Source organism: Macaca fascicularis, chromosome 8 (genome assembly GCF_037993035.2).
Source record: "Macaca fascicularis isolate 582-1 chromosome 8, T2T-MFA8v1.1".
Lineage (NCBI taxonomy): Eukaryota > Metazoa > Chordata > Mammalia > Primates > Cercopithecidae > Macaca > Macaca fascicularis.
The window spans coordinates 112920833-112940906 of NC_088382.1; the positions used below are offsets into that span (position 1 = coordinate 112920833).

Consider the following 20074-nt stretch of genomic DNA (forward strand, 5'->3'; position numbering starts at 1 on the left):
GTTGTCCAGGAAGTATCTCCTTTCGAACTCAGGTCACTGGGCAACTGACTTTACAGAGCAAATTGGCCCCGTTTAAGGATTCTTGGCTCCTGAAATCCGCAAGGAAGTGGGTTCTTTTAGAGGGAGCGCCAAGAGCTTCAAAAAAAATCCTTCTAAAGTGAACCCCTCTGGACCCGGATAGTGAGACAGGGCTCAGCCTTGTGCCTCGGGGGCAGTAACAGACGGCAAGGTGGAGGGGGCTTCCCGGGCCCACAGCCGGACCTCGGCACCCCGAGCGCGTTCACCGGGGCCGGGTCCCGGCGGGCCGCGGAGTCAGGCCGGGCGGCGCAGCTCAGGCGGTGCCCGGGCGCAGGGCCAGTCCCACCGCCGCCGCCGCCGCGAGCCCGGACCTGCCCGCCCGACCTGGCGGCTCAGTCTCGCGGGATCGCTCAGCTCTCGCTCCCCGTGCGGCTCTCAAGGCAGCTTCAGTCCCGGACGCTCCCCGGAGCCGTCTCAGGTCGCTGGGGGGACGGTGGGCTAGACGGGGACGGGAAGGGAGAGCGGCCTTCGACCGCTGCCCGAGGTGGGGCTCCCACGGCCGGGACTGGGCAGGGGCCGGGCGGGTGCCGGGGGAAGCGGGGCGGGCCTCGAGGGGCGCGAGGGGCCGCGGCTGGGTGAGGCGCGCCGGGAGCCGCAGGTGCTGGGGAGGGGTGGCGGGACGGCCCGCACCCGAGTTTCCTCGGAAACGGGAGCCGGCTCTGAAAGGCTGGCTGTGCCGGGGCCCGGCGGCACCGCGCAGGCCAGGAACGCGCTGTCTGGCTCTAGGCCTGGGGCAGGTGCCCGGGTGTGGGGCGCTGGCAGACCGGCCATCAGTGTGTGTTGGGGCGCGGGTAATTCGTAATCCGGGGCCCACAGCCTTCCTCCCCCAGGGGACTGCCTTCGCCCTTCCCGCGGGACGGATTTGCGCACTTTCCTTTCGACGGCAGCGCTACACCCTCCTAGCCAGTGAAAACTGCAATGTTGCTCCTCCGCTGGAGGAATCCTAAAAGTCTCTCTCTAGTTGGCCTTTTGAAAAACGAGAAAACTAAGACTGCTACAAAAATTGACTCTTTAGAGTCTTTTACAAGTTTAAGAACTCTTTGGGTCTTAAGGAATTTCCCAGGGCCTTAGTTTTCTTGTACTTAATAAGCTTTCCAACAGGGGCCCTTAGATTGTATGCTTATATTAATCTTTTATGATTTACTCCGAATCACCAGCGTTCCTTTTTTCCTCCATCTCACTCTTGCCATTCCCCCTTTTAACCCTGTGTTCCATACAGCAGCAACCTCCTAGCATCGGTTTCCTAGAGGTGCAGCTTCCTTAGCAAATGATGCATTCCATGCTAAGGCAGGTGGAAGAGTATCTCGCTAGGACAGAATTTTCCGTTGTTTTTCCAGTGTTTGTTACCTGGGATGAAAATCTTAACTCTGCACTTTGACTCCACATTTGAGTTTATGACAAATGTTGCTGATACACCCTCTTGTTTGTTTTTACAGTAATTGACCCATTTTTAGGTTTTCCTGAAAATGAATAAAATCGTGAAATGAGGAATTTGAATATTTTATCTTTGGATGGGGATCTTCTGAGGATGCAAAGAGTGATTCATCCAAGCCATGTGGTAGAATCAGGAATTTGAAGAAAATGGAAATGTTTACATTTTTGTTGACGTGTATTTTTCTACCCCTCATAAGAGGGCACAGTCTCTTCACCTGTGAACCAATTACTGTTCCCAGATGTATGAAAATGGCCTACAACATGACATTTTTCCCTAATCTGATGGGTCATTATGACCAGAGTATTGCCGCCGTGGAAATGGAGGTGAGTAGTGCTTCATACCTTTATTGAAAAGTAGTTTATGCTCTGTTCTAGAAACTAGTAATGTGACTTATTTTTAAACACAGCCGATTTCTTCAAGTTGTGTACAAGTCGTGTTTTGAAAAGTCCTTTTGAAAATTAAATCCCTCTACTGACTTTTGTTTTATGTACATTTGCGGCCCGGTTTAGTAGACTCGTTTAAATAGGGTTCATTTTATATAATGAAGTATGGTGACAAATGATTTCTAAATACCTTGTACCTGGAAAATATTTTGCTTTCCTGAATCAAGTATGATAGTTCCTCTAAATGGGAATTCTGAATATTTTTCTAATTCAGTGAACATGTAATATTTATTGCCTGGACTAAAAGTGAAGAAATCTACATGTTTTTATAAGTAGTTGTAATATTCACTTGATACAGTTTTTCTGAAATAAATTATCAGAATATTTTGTTGCTGTAGACTGTATTTTAAGGTTATCACAAAGTCTCTGAAAAGTGACTTTGTTTTCTAAGCATAACACATATATGTTCTTTATAAGATACTTGTTAAAAGAAACCACTTGGGAGGAGTACAGTGACACTAAAGATTGCCTTAGGTGCCTTAGTTACCTGTCTCTGGTTTAGAGATATGCAAATTACTAGGGAGTGTGGGAAGAAAGCTACCTGTACAGACAGGAACCTGCCTTCCCATGCAGATTTGTTAGGTTGTTAAGTCTCCTGAAGGGAACTGGACACATGTATTGTTTTTGTAGTTTTTCTCCAGAAAAACTGAGAATAGTAAAGGCTTTTTCCCCTCAGATTGTTGCTAAGAGAAGAAATCCCTACAAATTTAATATATATACTCTTTTTGAAATTGATTAGATTTGATTTTGCAGCTTTGAAAGTTTTCTATTGTTGTTCAATTGAATAGTCGTCTGACTGCCTCATTGTGGACTCATGTCTGGAATAGGAAAGCTTATAAATACTAAGTAGATGTTATTTAAAAGGATAATACAGATTGTATTATTGTTATCTTTCAGTGTTTTTTTTCCAAATCGATGCAAGATGTCCTTTTGAACACTGAACAAATGAGGCACTGAGACTTTCATTAATCAGAACCATTTTGATGGTTCAGTCTGATTCAATATAAAGTGTATAAAGTATATAGTGAGAACACTGTGAAGCAATAATTACTTCATTCATTCACTTTTTCTCTGATGATGTTTTGTAGTGTTCATGTTTTGATAGTGTTCCTAAATTTTTTTAATCTGATTTCCTTTGTATGTGGTAACTACATACATTTTAAGGTTTTTGTTTTTTCTTTTAGAGATGCGGTCTCACTATGTTGCCCAGGCTGGTCTTGTACTCCTAGGCTCAAGTGATCCGTCCTGCCTCAGCATCCCAAAGTGCTAAGATTACAGGCATGAGCCACTGCACCTGGCCGACCATTTTAAGTTTGAATGCTAGAAGTGACCTTATAAATTCATATCATCTAGACTCAAGAGAGATACATCCCTGCTATTAAATGCCTATAATTATAAGATAGTAGCAACTAGCTTTGTTCTACACATGTAGAACCAATTGTTTTTTACTTTCAAAAAAAAAAAAAGTTACTTTTTAATTTACATAGCTTCTTTCCCAAGTGGTTTTGTGCCTGGATATTATTAAGAAGGCTTTTGGTTCTTACCTCTTTTATGTGATTGCTAACACTACCAATCTCTTCATTATATAATTTTCCACATGTAAGTAACTTTTCTCATAGCCTTTGCTAATGAAGGTTTTTTTTTTTTTTTTTTTTTTTTTGCTATAAATCTTACTTCAGTAAGTTTAAGGATACACAAGAAGAAAGCCCTCAAGCAGTCACAATACCAGCATTAACCTAAGTCTACAGAAGAAAGGAAAGAGAAGTGAAAAGGCAATAATATTGTCAACTTAGGTCAGGCTTTTAATCTCTATACGTAATATTTTAGTCTATACTGTTGTGTTTTTCCTACCACCCCATTCCTATTTTTCCTTATACAATAGTATTCTCTTTTAGTTACTGTATTTGAATGTCCAAAATCCTATAATTTGAGAGTTGTAAGTGACCCTAAAGATCACTTCTTAGCCTTTTTTATAAGCTTCTTAGCCTTTTTTGTGCCATTAACCCCTTCTCAGAATAAGTTTTAATATTTAAATAAATAAAATGGGTAGGATTACAAAGAAAACAAATTAGATTGAAATATACTTATAGCTCAGGTAAAGAACCCCTGAACCCTTCATTATACAGATGAAAAAACTGAAACCCAGAAAAGTTATGATTTGTCCAAGGTTCAGGCACTCCAATCTGATAGTCTTCTCTGTCTACATGGACCATAATGTCATCTTTAACTGTTTTTTTTTTTTAAGGCTCTCGTCCTTATTGGATAAACAAGATAATATTTCTTATGCTTTAGAATGCAATGTGTAAATTTCACACTTTGCTACTTCTTTGCAAACTTCATTTAGATAAAAATTAAACTGGGTGATTGTTTTACCTCTGTTTAGCTCTGTCTGTCTTTTTCCTTCTTACAAGTACCTTGAATACAAAGTCTTATTAGAGCAAAAATAAAATCTCTGTGTCACACACCTGTAGTCCCATCTACTCTGGAGGCTGAGGTGGGAGGATCACTTAAGCCCAAGAGTTGGAGGCTGCAGTGAGCTATGATCATTCCATTGCACTCCAGTCTGGGCAACAGAGTGAGACTTTAACTCACCAAAACAAAATGAAAACAATAACAACAAAAACAAAGCAAAAGTTAACTCCCTAATCTTCAGTCTCTCTAGTGGTGCCACAGTGATTTTACTATAATTCAAATTTGTGCAGTCCACTTTAGGGTTAAAATCCTTCATCATTTTCCCTAAAGCTGGGGAAATAAAGACCTGATTCTTGAGCACCCCAGGCCCTTCATGTGAGTCTCTGGCTTCTTGTCTAGTCTCCCATCTTGTACCATCCCACATTGCACACACTGCTTTAGCCAACTGACCTGTTTGGAGAATTCAAATCCATATTACTCTCCATCACCTCTGTATCTTTACACACACTGTATCCTCTGGTGAGCTGTCTGTCTACCTAGCTTTCTTCACCTGCTCAGTTCCTTCAGGTCTCAGTTAAAGCAATAACTGTTTTTAGTGAAGCCTTCTTTCACCTTTCTCCTGAGCATATTTAATCAGCCCACTCTACACCCTTACAGTACTTATAATGTACATTTGTTCTTATACTTATCATGCTGTTTTACAGTGATCTACATGTCTCTAGATTGAGAGTTAGTTGAAGGTAGGGATGGTGGGTTTGTTTTGGGTTTTTTTTCCATTTCTATCCCTAATACTAAGTACAATGCCTCTGAGCATGGTAGAGGCTCCATAGAAGCTAAATAAAGAAAAAGGTAGGATTTTATGTCCCAGTAAGTCAGCAAAGGGAATTTTCCCTCAAAATGTTTACCTTCCACTTCTATCATCTATAGTGTCCAAATCAAAGACATACTAATATTTTTAGGTGGTTTACATACCATTCTTTTTCATCCTGTCTGAGCCTAGCTTTAATGAAATTTATCAGTTGACATCCTCTGTTTTGTTTCCCACATTAGCTCTACACATACTCATTAGAATTTGTTTAAAAAATTTGATTTTTAACCATTTCTAGTTATTTGTATGAAGTAAAGGAATTCAACTTTTGATTGGACTGTTGGATTATAAGCTATATGCGTCTTTTTTTTCCCCAAACATTGTACTTTAGTCCTGAAGTGTATATTCCAATTGAGTACTAAAGTATAGCTGCTTGTAACTTGGCTTTTACTAAAAATGTGTTTTATAGCTTCTCTAAAGATCAGTTTAGGTTTTACACCTCCAACCCAATTGCCTTTAGTTTCTGCTGGTTCCTATTGAATTTCCAGGATTCACTGTGTATTAGTGTTAGGATGAGGGGCTGAAGCTGATGGCTGTGGCAATGAATTGTACTCTGTTAGCCACCAAGAATCCCATATAAGTCAAGAGATCTATCTCATTCCTTTTTTGTTCCTAGTTTTCATTTTGTAACAGCTAGCCTGTTCTATAGAATGTAAGCATTTATGGTCATTTTTAATCTGTGATTATATGAGATGGTTTAGAGCAATGGTTCTTAAACTTTAGTTCATAGACCAGCAGCTTGTGAGCTTGTTCGAAATGCAAGTTCACAGACTGCTACCCCAACCTACTGAATCATGATTGCTGAAGATGGAGCCCAGCTGTGGTTTCACAAGCTGCGCAGGTGTTTCTTATGAGTGTTAAAGTTCAAGACCCACTGGTTTAGAAGTTTGGATTGCAGATTTTTACTGTAAAAGACAAAATTATTTTGGTTTTCCAGACCATACAGTCTCTGTCACAGCTATTCAACTTTGAAATTGTAGCACAGAAGCAGTCACAGACAATATGCCAACAAATGAGTGTAGCTGTGTTTCAATAAAACTTTATTTACAAAAACAGGCAGTGTTCAATAAAACTTTATTTACAAAAACAGGCAGTGGGCTATATTTGAACCAGGAGCTACAGTTTGCTGAACCTTGGTTTAAAGTATTTGAAAATGTTTTAAGGATAGTGTAGAATGTAATAAGTGGACATTATGTGCATTCTTATGTTAATACATTACCTAAGTTTTATGTTACTTTCCGCATAAATTTTTTTAAGTAAAATTTATCACAAACAAAAAGGATCTCACTGGGATATGTTGGTTCTTTAATTTTGTTTCGGAGATTGCTTAAAATTAGGGACTTCAGTTTTTTCCTTATTTTATTATGTGAACCTGAAATCATTTGTATTACAAAGAGTTAATTTACAATTCTGCATAGTAACTGGGCTTTGTAATGAAAAGGATGTACAGTCTAACTCTCCCAAGTGGAAAAACAAATGGCTGCTGCTTTTCCATTGTGTCCCTTTTGTTTCATATCTAGAGCATTGTTTCACATATTGTGAGATTGAGGTCCCTTGAGAGACTGATTTCATCCCGAAAGAGCTGAGACTGATGTAGGGAAAATGGAAACAAGAATGTTGTATTTTTCTATTTCAATTGCCTTCATTGAGGTCTAGGCAAAAGCCAGGTCACATATTGTGTTTGGAACAGCAAGTGGTCATTCCCCTTTTAAACAGTCTAAAGGGAAGTGAGCCAAAAAAAAAAAACAAAAAACTTTCCTTTCCACCTGTTAATATGTGCTGTTAGAATGTCTCTATTCAGTTAAAAATAAATGGAGAAAAACTGGATAGACAGACTTTTAAGGAAAATATCTATTTCTGTTGCATAGTAGCTTTTAAGCATTTTTATTTTCCTGCTTTTCGAAGAGTCCAGTCCCTTCCTGCTTTCACCTTTCTTCCATATTCTCTACCCTTGTATGTCCATACACAAAGAAAGAAAATGTTTAGTGAGATTAACCTGTTTGTTTTTCAGGAAAGACTATCTGAAAATAACTGTAGCTATTCTGAAAGTAAGATATTAATCATATAAAATGAAATAAATACTGAGAAGTGTGCCAAGCCAGTTGCGTGTATAATGACTACTGTTGTGTTTTAAAGGTAGAAACCTTCCTTCATGATGTTGCATTGCAGTAGCAGGAAAAGTCCCTTGACTCCTTCTTTTGAATCTGCAGAATAAGGGCAGGCCTGTATGTGAAGAGAAAGGATATTTCTCCTGGGAGGCTCTGCTGAGAAGCACAAGGTTCCTAGCCCATTCCTTAGTATTCCACGGGAAGACTGTTGTGATTATTTCCTTTCCCCAAGAACGTGGCATGTAAAATGAAACTTTATTACTCTAGGTTATATATTTGTCATGTGTTCGTTCATTCATATTTATTGAATATGTACCTGAATATATAGCTTTCCCAGAATTGTAGTTTTTCAAGTTCTAAGGTTTACATTAAAAAAATAATTGATTCTAGATCAATTCCTTTGTAGTATCAATCAGTTAATATGTACATTTGTCTAATTTCCAAAGGAAATCTCTTTTGGAGAAATGATTTAAATTTTCTAATGGTCCCTCACAAGAAATAGTTTTAAAATAACAAGTTTTCCATTATGGAAATAATGTAAATTCCTGCTTTTTATTCTCTTGTATTCCAGGCTCCACTTTACATTTTTTAAAGAAGGTGACTTGCCTGGGATTGATCACATTCATGAAAATAAGTAACAAAATTTGCATCACTTTCCTATACAGTAGTCCATTGGCATTCTCAAAGAATTTACTCGAGACTTTTATAACCACTTTAACAGTATTTGCCCAGTGAAGTGTAACTGAAAACATTTAAGGGCCCCTTTACACTTTAGTGAGCCTGTTGTTTTGCTAAGGTTCATCACTTTTTTTCAACCACATTTTAAATTTCTTTCACTCAGTTTTCATCACCATCACTGTAAATCGACTTTGTTTTTGGTGCCAATTTAGAGCAAGAAATATAACTTTTCTCACTACATGGGAGTTATTGTGTATGTCACCATGAGTAGAAAGCACAAATCCTGAGCTTAGGATCAGATGCTTTGGAGTCACTTGGTCTTGTTCACTGTTGATGTGGCTTGCTTCCATGTACCAGTGGGATTCTGATTCATGCTTCAGAAAAGTGACAAACGTTTATATATCCCATATTTTCAGTACTCAGGGAAGCAAGGCACTGCCAAGATACTGCCACAGGACCACTCTGCTTAGGTTATGCTTTATATATTTTTAAGAAACCAAACAGTTCCTTCTTTTGATCCCTCTCAATTAAAATGCTAGCCCAGACTTTCCATTCAGAATCTTACAGTGCCACCTACCCCAGGCCCATATTATGGTTCCTTCCATTATGATATTATTATAGCATCAGGAGCTAGCTGGTCCTTTCCCTGTATATTTCACTGAGACCAGCTGGTATTTATTCATTCAACAAATATTTGAATGCCTAAATAAATAAATATTTGAGGCACTGTTCAGGTACTTGACATACAGTAATGCACAAACAGACCTCACAGAATTTATATTCTGGTGGAGGGAATGTAAAACAACCTGTTTTTGTCATTGTACCTTCAGTTCTACTTTTTGACAAAGGCTTATTTTCTTAGATTACTTTTTTGCCCTTGTTTACTCATTTCCAAAAAATACTTATAGACTTATTTTAATATTATTTTGCCCTGGTCATTTCTTCACTGGTTTTATATAGCTCTTAATTCTTTTAACTCTGAAAAAGGAGCCTCCTTTCCTTGTGTTCTAAGGTTTTTGGTTTTGTTTGTTTGTTTGTTTGTTTTTATTTTTATGTCCTTTCCACCTTAGATAGGGTACCCAGACTGGTTAAGCAGAAAAGGAATTGATTATAAGAGTAGCAGGTAGCTCATAGAATCAACAGGTGGGCTAGAATTCAAGCTCAGGCTGTAAGAAAACATGCTACAGCTAAGATGCTGGCACAGGTATAGTCTACTTGGGAACTTATAAGCAGGGGATTTCAGTGAGGACGAGTCTTGGATAGAAAAGATCCAGGATACTTAACCTGACACTAGATAGTTGGTTGATCCTGCTGGGACATGATACCATATTGAGGGCTTAAGATTGGTTACTGCTCTGCTTCTGGCAAATGAGCTACTCAGCAATAGCCAGATGACCCCAAGAAGGAGAAGTCTATGCTATTGGATCTGGGCACTCTTCTGCCACCATGACCAGTTTGTTCCTGAGCCTATTAAGCCTATACTGGTGTAACTAGAGAAAAGGCTGATTGACATCCACAGAGTAGATTATTTAGTCTACACATTTAAGAGCCTCCTCTGTCTTGGGACCTTTGGGTTTGCATTCACATGCAAAAAAAAAATTTTATTTTTGAGATTATAGGCCCATTTTGGAGAAGTCCAGTCACATACTGCTTTTCTGGACTCCTAATACCAGTTCTCTAGAACTCTTCCAAGCTCTTGTTGCTTGCAGGTCCCTATCTTGTTATACCATTAGCTATAGCCCATGAATCAATGTAACTTCTTACCTGAGACCATCTTTCTACTGATAACATAGACAGTGATTGAAGTTCTGCCTGCTGGGGTCACCTCTGAATGGAGTTATAATCCTATAGTAGCTCACTCTTGGCTGGGGCTAGCTATTGTAAGCCAGGCTGTAATTGTTTCGTCATGAGTCATTTGGTCAGAGGGAACTCTCCTTGAAGCCATAGGTGTGTTTTAAGGAAAGGATTGTAATATGGCAGAAGCAGGCATTCTGAGAATGTGCTACTTTCCCATATCTTTGAGAACTACCCGGCCACTTGAAGATGAATGCAACTGGTCCCTGACATCATGAGTTGGTGAGTTCAGTAACACTCAATTCATGAGAGGTAACTTGACTTGATGATCTCTAGATGTTCTCTCCTGTTTAGTTTCTATGAGGAACTAGTAGCAAAAGCCAAGTCCCTTTTAATTATGGAGGGTTAATCTCCTCATCTGCACTTGTGTCTTACTATGGCATCTAGAGTACATGTCTATGGCCTCATCATCTTTATGTCTTCGATAAGATAGATTAGTGTGATGTCCTGTGAAGTCGGTGATATGTTTCACTGACTGAATTTGAGGCACAGAGTTGAAGAGCTGATGTTCCCCTAAGGCTGAAGCTCTTAAACTTTGGTGTGCATCAGAATCATCTGAAGGACTTGTTAAAACACAGATCACTGGCTCCACCCCTGAGTCCCTGAATCAATAGGTCTGGGATGGGGTGGAAAAATTCCACATCTAACAAGTTCCTAGGGGATGCTGATGCTGCTCACTCAGGGGCCACTTGTTGGGAACCACTGCTCTAAGGCAAGTTGGCAAAGATATGCTGCTGTCCCTGCTGGGTGAGAACAAATTGCTTTTGTAGAAGAAAAAACTGGCTAGCTTAGAGAGGCATACAAGGTGCCTGAGCTTTACTATTTGCTACAGGAAAGAGACCACATCTGGAGAATCACCTTAGCCAATTGAGTTGAGGTTGCTTAAGACAATCCACTGGAAAGTTGAAATGAGCAGGTGGTGGGAACTGTTACCCCGAGTGTGTTTCTAGTGGTGTTGCCAATCTCTGAAAGTCCCCTTAATCTGCAGTATGGTTTTTGATTTTCTATCATGGTAGGGAGGGAGACCCTAATGGTTTTTGTTTGGTCCCTACCATAATAACATTTACCCAGGAAACAAATATGATGATTGTGCTTTTGCTAAATACAGCTATTTTAAGTGTACATACATGAACTTGGAAAATTGCAGTGGGTTGGATTTAGGTCTCACTGAACCCTTGTCAAAAGCCCATTTATCATCTTACCTCCAAAAGCCCAGTCTCTGAAGCTAGCACAATGAATCTAGAATCTCTGAGAAATAACCCTGTATCAGTATGTCTTAGCCCCATCTAAAATTGTATTATTTCCTCCTCAATTTGTAACCCTCAGAAACCAATATAAATTACAGTCTTACAACTAGTTTGTAGGTCTTTTTTTCAGATTCGATTTTGACTTGATGCTCCTAAGGCATGCTGGGGTGAAACTCTCGTTATAGGTTGAGACATCGAAGACTGGTGGGATGGGGCAGGGGGCTATTTATTTTCTTCTTACAGAAAGGGTCTACCTTGAGAACTGCAGGTTCTGAGCACTCTGTGATATCCTGAGCCTTGTCATGTGTCCCCACTACAGAACTCTAGGTCTCACTGTTTCCTAGTTACAATATCACCAGGTCTCTTACATGAATGGGAAGCACATTAAACTGATATAATTTAGCCACCTGCAGATCAAACTGCTTGGTTTTCAACTCCTTAAGCCTTAAGTCCTTTTAGTCCTTGTGTGTGTGTGTGTTTCATTTTTTTTTTAAAGACAGGGTCTCACTCTGTTGCCTGGGCTGGAGTGCAGTGGCACAATCATAGCTCAGTGCAACCTGGAACTCCTGGGCTCAAGTGAGCCTCAGGCCTCAGCCCCAGAGGCAGCTGGGACTATAGGGCTGTGTGCATCCAGAACCTGCTAATTTTTTTTTTTTAAGAGACAGGGTCTTGCTGTGTTGCCCCGGCTGGTCTTGAACTTCTGGCATAAAGCAGTCCTTCCACCTTGGTCTTCCAAAGTGCTGAGATTACAGGTGTGAGCCTCCGTGCCCAGCCTAGTATTTTGCTCCCCACCTTGAGTCAAAAATTCAGAGATGCCAGTTTGTTCTTCTCTTCCTAAACCAAGCAGTACCGTTAGAAGTCAACACCCTACCCTACAATCTGAATAACTCATGCTTTTTATATTATTTTCTGGTTCTCTGGCAGCAGCCACTCATTTGATCTCCCATAGCCTCATGTTCACGGGGCACATCACTCTAATATGTACAGAGAAGCTAAGCGAAAACCAAGCTAAGTGCTTACAAGGATAACTTAATTCACTTTGCCATGCATTGCCAGATTTCCATCTTTAAATACTAACAGGATGCTCACTGCCTTTGGCCTCAGACCAGAAACCCAGTTCTAGAGTTCCTCCTGTTTTGCTGAGATCACTTGCAAACCATTCTGTATGTTTTTTTTCTGTACTGGTTGGTCTTCTTGATTACAAACAACAGAAACCAATTCTGAATAAGGAGAAAATAGATAGATATTGGACAGCTTGTAAGATTAATGGGAAGGCAGGAGAACCAGGTTCAAAATGTAAGGAGGAGCAAAGGGAACTGGGGCATAGCTAAGGTCATACCACAGGATTAGTTTGTCACCAGTGCCAATACCATTGGATACTTCCTGAGCCATTGTCACTGGACACTTATTTGGCCACTGCAAGAATTACTGATCGCATTGCAGCTTCCTCAAATAATCTGACTATATCTGTTCTTTTGCATAACCCTCTCCCCAGGAATCACAATACCCAGAGTATACAAATGGCCAAGCTTAGGTCAGGAGCCTATGTTTTCATTGCCAGGTTGTATCCCTGAATCCCTCTTAGCTTCCATGGTGTCTTACCTACTTTTGGATTCCCCCAAATAGTAAATATTCACTCTAGAGCACAGTGCAAAACAGTGTTACTCTCTGGGAACAGTGATTCATACTTGTAATCCCAGAATTTTGGGAGGCTGAGGCAGGAGAATCACTTGAGCTCAGGAGTTCAAGACCAGTCTGGGCAACACAGACTCTCTCTACTTGGGAGGCTGAGGCCTGAGGCTCACCTGAGCCCAGGAACGGGAGGCTGCAGTGAACTATGATTGTGCCACTGCACTCCAGCCTAGGCCACAGAGTGAGAACCTATCTCTTAAAAAAAAAAAAAAAAAAAAAAAAGTGTTCCTTACCAAGGAGAAAATTTCACTGTAGCACCTACAGTTGTTGTGAAATTGATCTCCAGTTCTTCTACTCAATTCTTTGTTACCCTCTTCCTAAACTTTTGAGCCATAAATCTCCTTAGTGGTCATCTAGTTCATCACTCTCACTTTACTGATGGATACTCTGAGACTCAGAAACAGAAAACTACCTGCCAAAGGAAGCACAGGTAGTTAAATTAAATAGTTAGAATTAAAGTATTAGAATTAAAGAAGAGTTAGAACCTAGTTAGAGTTAAAATGCTGGCATTATTTCCAACGAAGGATTATATAAAATACTCCATGTATTTTGATTTTGATTCTCATTTTTCATTTTTCTTACTGTTGGCTCAGGCTGTTTTTCACGATAGAGATGTGAATTGCCTTCTCAGATGTCCTCTTCTTTCTCATCTCTGCCAGTACTAATAGTAACTGCTGTTTCCAGGGATTTCTGCCAGGGACTGACCATTTCCTTAAAGGAGCTGACCTTTTATTTCTTGAGTTTTGAAACTGTAGTAAATAGCACTGTTTTGGTTATTGAATGGTAGAATCTCAGAACCAACACTGATAGTTATTAGATGAGTTTTTTTGAGAATGAAATTTGAAAGGAGGAGTTTATAAGTGAGATCATGAAGGCACTGGGTTACTAAGAGTTGAAGAAGGTGGTATCACTAAAGGGGAGTAAAAGGAACAGACTGATGTGACCAGGTTTGATATCTACTCAATTCATGGATTTGCACTTTAATTCATGAGTTTAATTCACAGGTTTGGCACTTACCATGCTAAATGCTAGTTTAATAACATGATGAAATTCATAGCATAAAATTAAGGACATAAGAAATATCTCAATGTGTCATGTTAGATTTGGTTTCTGAGAATGGTACCCAGGACATTTTGAGGAAGAACATAAAATATTTCGATCATGATTTTTACTTCAAAAGACTGCAAATATGTTCCTCCTAGTTATGTTTCAACAGATTGGTATAACGAGTTCAATACTAGGCTGACTACCCATTATTTAAAGTGCTGTGATTTGTTCTGAAAGTATTCTATATGATGGAATACTTGCTTTTGCTTCACGAGATACATCATCATCTGGAATGTAATCAACATAGCTTGAGGTTTTATAGTGTTTGATATGTATCCTGTGAACATTAATTTTTTTAAACTGAAGAGTTTCTTTCATGTGGAAGAGTCCCAATCCTCTTGATATATTTTCTTCCCTTCATCCTCATTGGCATTTTTGCCTGTCGCTGTGCTTTGGGAAAGGGTAATTTTCAGGGAGAAACGGACAGCAGCACAGAGTGAAGGTTAAAGAGGACATACTCTGGAGTCATAGGGACATTAGTCCTAGTTCTGCTTCTTACTACTATTGTGACTATACAAGTTCCTTAACCTCTCAGAGTCTCAGTTGCCTCAGCTGCAAGGTGGAGAGAACAAGTTGTAATAAAGGAAAATGGTATATGAAAAAGCCCAGTGCCTGGTTTTTGGTAAGTACCAAATGAGCCAAAGCTCTGATTTATTATTAGTAGCCATAGAATTGGTAAAAGTAGCACTCAATCAGGAATAAAGATACCTAGCTTCTAATTCAGAGTACATTTTGGAATGTGAGTAACAATTTTAATAAGAAATTGGCTTCAGTTTTCTCACTTGATCCAAGGGCTTAGATTAGGTCAGTGGTTTTTCATCTGTGATCTCTGGAGGTACTTTGAGGTCACTGGTAGCAAAGGGGAATGGTGAGAGGTATCTCAGCAGGGAGAGCTTCCTTTTCAGCCCAAGAAACTGTGCTTTTATTTGTTTAGTATATCGGCCTCCTTTTAACTTCTTATTTAAGGAAAATGTTTCTTGGCAAAATGTGTATGTGTGCATGCACAGACACACATACACTTCGAAAATAATTAACTTAAAGGTTTTCTCTCAAGTCCCTTCCAAGTCTAAAATTCTTTAAGGCTCTTCATCTGCAACTGAACTTGGAAGTTGGTGGCCCACACTGGATCTGAACTGAGACTTGATTTTTCTGTGTGTGTGTGTGTGGTGGGGAGGGAGAGGGGGTCCTGTTTCAAATGTGTAAAGTACCAAAATCTAAAATTTGAGAAATTACACATAACAATCTAAGTTCTGTTTTCTTGGGAAAAATGGATATACCTGACAATTCTATGCCCCCATTTCCAAATAATAGTCTGCTGGGGTTGAGTAGCACTGCTTCTCAAATATTCTCTATCGTCTTACAGGCATTTGAGTTTACCTGGCTGGCCTCTGAAGGTATCTGAGTTTTCAGCATTCAGTTTATCCTCCACACAGTGCAGGAATATCAACGTTATTGGATTAGCCAACTTTGGCACTGTAGAAGAATTAAATTAGGGAAGTGACTTGTGTTTTCCATGTAAGAAAAGTGTTTTAGTATAACAAAAGTACATGTATTGCATTCATTTTGTCTGCCCTTGAACTAGATAATTACTTCTTAAGTGCTGACCACCAGTTAATCATGGCTTCTGAGTTAGAAGAACTAAATAAACACAGTGTGTTTTAATTCTTTCCACCAAAGGATCTGATTACCAGATAGTCAAAAAATTTAGGAACTAGGCTTTTTTGGGACAGTAAACAAAGAGTTTACTAGAGTTTACTAGTTGCCCGCAGCTCCCCTTCTGCTACCTCAGGTTCAGAGGAGGATTTGCACACCGTCTGGGCACTCTCTCCCCCTCACGATGGAGGAAACTGAGAAAAGTACCATGCTGTTTGCACTCCAAGTTCCTGTGAGGTGACAAAGGATCCAATCTCAGAGCATCATTCAAATAAAAGCAATAACATATGTCAACGGTGGCAACCCTGTCTCTGCTTAGTCACTTTGCCCTATCAGGACAGGAGAACTTCCCACTGGTCTGACATCCTCCATAGCTATTGTCCTCTAATTGTTGGGTGTGGGTTCTGTATATGCCCTTTAAGTCAGACTTAATTGTTAATTGTAGTCTATAATCAAAGCTTATATTTACCTATTAATTTTTGTCTGCTTGACCGTTCATTTACTGAAGAAGATATATTGAAATTTCTCATGACCGTGGAATTGTCCATTTCTCCCTATAGTTTTATTGCTTTTTGTTTATATGTTTTAAGTCTAGTTTTAAGATGTGTACAGTGCTCAGTAATGCATTTTAAAGTATATTTGTTGCACTTTATCCAGAACCTGAATGTTTTGTGGCAGGAGATATTTAATTGGCCATACTGATGAAAGAAGTTGTCATTCCTTTTTTTTATATTTCAAAAATTTCCCAAAGCTTATAGGGAGCCCTTTCCTTATTTTTTTAAATGCAGTTATAGATTTTGTTTTTTACCTTTAAACCTTTTCTTTCATTTCAATGGCATTTCTAGTGGAAGGACATGCTAATATATAGTCAGTGCATTTCCCTTGAATCAGAATTTTCATCTTCTCTCACTCTACTTGTTCTCCTTAGGTAGTTTCAGCCAATTATTTCAATTACCACTTTTATACTGATGACTTTTAAATCCATATCCTTAATTTAAAGTCTCACCTCTATATAGCTTTATTTAACCACCTGCTAGTAGATATTCCATACTCAAATGTCCCATGGGCACTTCAGACTGTCCATCAACTGGTAAATTGTTAAGAAAAGTATGGTACAGCCATACAGTGGAATATTACTCAGCAATTAAAAGGAATGAACTACAGATGCATCAAACGACATGACTGAATCACAAAACAATGATGCTGAGTAAAAGAAGCCAGACAAAAAAGAAAACATATTATATGATTCCACTTATGTAAAATTATAGAAAATACCACTCTGCAGTGACAGCAGGCAGATCAGTTGTCAGGCGTGAGAGTTACTGAGGGGCTGAGGAGAATGGAAGGGCGGGAGGGATGACAAGGGAGCCAGAGGAAACTTCTGATGGTGAGGGATATATTTATTACCTTGACTGTGATAATCATTTCAAAACCTATCAAATTGTATACTTTATACATGTTCAGTTTATCATACATCAGCTGTACCTGAATAAAGCTGGAAAAGAAAACCCTCAATACTAAAAGGCTTTGAACAGAAAAATAATAGTCCTTACCCACCTTTTCTATCCACATCCCAGTCCTGCCCTTGAGAGGCAGCCTCTTTGAACTCTTTTAGGTGTTCCTCTGGTATGCAGGCCACATTCTAACTAACAGGTTTACTCTGTTGGTTATAGATTAATCAGTTTAGAACTTCAGGCTGTTTCTGTTTATTCTTTCCTATTAGGGTAGTTGATAATTCATTTCTCTTACCCTGCCGCTTTTACTTCTCCTAATACAGTTTTTGATTAAATGAATAGTCACTGATAACCTTACTAGAAATATTAAATATTGCATACTGCTGAGTCAGGTAGTATACTTTGAGTACATTTATGTTTTTAATACCCTCCAGACAATTAACACAGTAGCTGTATTTTGCTTTGTTTTTTATGTAACAATGTCTGACTGTTTTTAGATATCCTAACAGACTTGTCATACACCTGGCAGCAATTTTCCTAGTGCTCAAAATAACATATAATCTGTCAATCTCAATCCCCACTCCTTTCCCTTGGAGACCTTTCTTCCTCAGCCATCTGCCCTTCTGTGAAATGTGCTCTGATTGCTTCTGGACTAGATTTGTAGTTGTCACACGGAGAATTTCTCTTGTCATTCTTCACTGTTGAATCAGCTAATTCCTGGGTCCCATATTATCTTCCTTCCTGGTTTATTCATATATTCCTTCAATTTATTTCAGGAATATTACATCTTCTAGTTGCTTCCTAAACAGGGATGCTTGAAAGTTTAAATTTTGTATTCCTTACAGCGCCAAAAATGTCAGTAGTCTACCCTCTAAATGTTTGAGTGGATCTAGAATTCTAGGTTGAAATGCATTTTTCTTTATAATTTTATAGTTATTTTTTCATTTTTTTCTAACTTCTGATATTATCAAATATTCACAGTTTAATTTAGTTACATGTATTCTGTTTTTTTCCCCCCTCTGGAAACATTTATGATCTTCTCTGTCTTGATGCTCTGAAATGTTTTATTGATATGCTTTTTTAGTGTTCATTTATTGTTTTGGAGAATCATGTATTTATTCTGTAATTATAGAAAAATGGCCATGTAGCAGACACTGTTTTAGGCACTGGAGCTAGAGCAGTGAGCAAAATAGAAAAAATCCTTTCCCTTTTAGAATTTACATTCTAGTGGTGAAGGCAAAAATTAAATAAACTAGTGCATAATGAAATGTCAGATAGTGATAAGGGCTTAAAAGAAATGCAAACCAGGGTAATGAGAAAGATAAGAACAGGATAATTTTAGATAGGATGGGCAGGAATGCCTTTTTGAGGTGAATTGAGCAGAGACTCAAATGCTCAAATGAGGGCACAAGACTCACTATCTGGGTGAAGAGGTGAGGGGAACAGCCAGTGCAAAGACTCTGAGACAGAAACACATGTGAAACTATGAAAAGCAAAAGTCCAGTTTAGTGGCAATGGAGTAAATAAGAGACAAAGTGGCCAGAAATGAAACTGGAGACATAGCGAGAAACCGGAAATTTAAGGGCTCCTGGGAATTGGAAAAGACTTTGGAATTTATTTTATTGGAGTCTTTGAACAAGGATACACTTACATTTTAAAGAATCACATTGGTTGGGAAATTGACTGTAAGATTAGCAAGTGTGGGAAGTAGTGAGACCTGTTAGGAGGCCAGTTTAGTAGTTGAGGTGAAAGACAATAGTGGCTTAGATTGGGTGGTAATAGTGAGAAATGGTCAGATTTGGAATATACTTTAAAGGGAGAGTCAACAGGATTTGCTGATGGGTTGGAGATGGGATGAAAGAAGAGAGGAGTAAAGAACGAGTTGTAAGACCAGCCTGGCCAACATGGTGAAACCTCGTCTCTACTAAAAATACAAAAATTAGCTGGGTGTGGTGGTATGCGCCTATAGTCCTAGCTGCTTGGGAGGCTGAGGCAGGAGAATTGCTTGAACCTGGGCGGCAGAGGTTGTGGTGAGCCGAGATTATGCCACTGCACTCCAGCCTGGGCAACAGAGCAATACTCCATCTCAAAAAAAAAAGAAAAAAAGAAGAAAAGAAAAGAAAAAGAAAGAAAAAAGTAAGTTGTAAGATTCTCGGCCTGAGCAACTTGGTGAATGGTGGCATTATTTACTGAGATGGAGAATACTAAGGGAGTGTTTGGGAGGCAGAGATAGGGTGAGATTGAGTTGTATTTTGCATACTTTGGGTTCGAGATGCCCATTAACAGCCAAATGGGGTTGTCCCAGAGCAGATGCTCATTCAAGTCTATGGTTCACGGTAGAGATGGAGGCTGGATGAGTTTCCCCTGAGAGTCAGTAGAGATAGAGAAGAGGTCTTGGGGACTGAGCTCTGGAGCATTTCAGTGATCATAATTGGGAAATGGAAGAGGACCAGAAAAGGAACAGCCAATGAGACAGCTAGAAGTCCAAGAGAATTTGTGTCCTAGAAGACAAGTGCAAAAGGGGCCTCAAGAGGAAGCTAGGAGCCACTGTGTCGATTGCTGTTAAGAGTTGAGTAGAAGGAACATTCAGAATTTACCATCAGATTTGACAATGTGGAGTTTCTTGGTGACTCTGACAAGTGATTTCCCTGGAATAATCCATGTCTTCTTGAAAAATATATGATTGAATAAAATTGTGTATGAAGAGTTCATAAGTCTGGTAGAGGGAGATTTAAAGATTCTTTTGGAGTATAAGTGAAAAAGTATATACTTTAAACAGTAAATATATTAATTTTATTCATCTATTATTAAAATGTTTTCTAACTGTATCTTGATGTCTTTAATAGCATTTTCTTCCTCTTGCAAATCTGGAATGTTCACCAAACATTGAAACTTTCCTCTGCAAGGCATTTGTACCAACCTGCACAGAGCAAATTCATGTGGTTCCACCTTGTCGTAAACTTTGTGAGAAAGTATATTCTGATTGCAAAAAATTAATTGACACTTTTGGGATCCGATGGCCTGAGGAGCTTGAATGTGACAGGT

At 39.2% G+C, this 20074-nt stretch overlaps 1 protein-coding gene and 1 non-coding gene across 5 annotated transcripts in view; both read left to right on the forward strand.

Moving 5' to 3' along the window:
- The first annotated feature begins 444 nt into the window (after positions 1–444).
- Positions 445–20074, forward strand: part of FZD6 (frizzled class receptor 6) — a 33691-nt gene continuing 14061 nt past the window's right edge. The window contains exons 1-3 of one of the 4 annotated variants that reach the window (XM_005563851.3): positions 445–562; positions 1515–1836; positions 19876–20072. In XM_005563851.3, the coding sequence (XP_005563908.3) occupies positions 1660–1836; positions 19876–20072 (374 nt within the window). In that variant the 5' untranslated portion in view covers positions 445–562; positions 1515–1659. The remainder of the gene's footprint in view (positions 563–1514; positions 1837–19875; positions 20073–20074) is intronic. The other 3 variants (XM_005563852.4, XM_073999239.1, XM_073999240.1) reach the window with 3 other exon arrangements.
- Positions 10369–10411, forward strand: LOC135964876 (small nucleolar RNA ZL63). The gene has a single exon (XR_010577620.1). It is a non-coding gene; the product is annotated as a small nucleolar RNA ZL63 (small nucleolar RNA).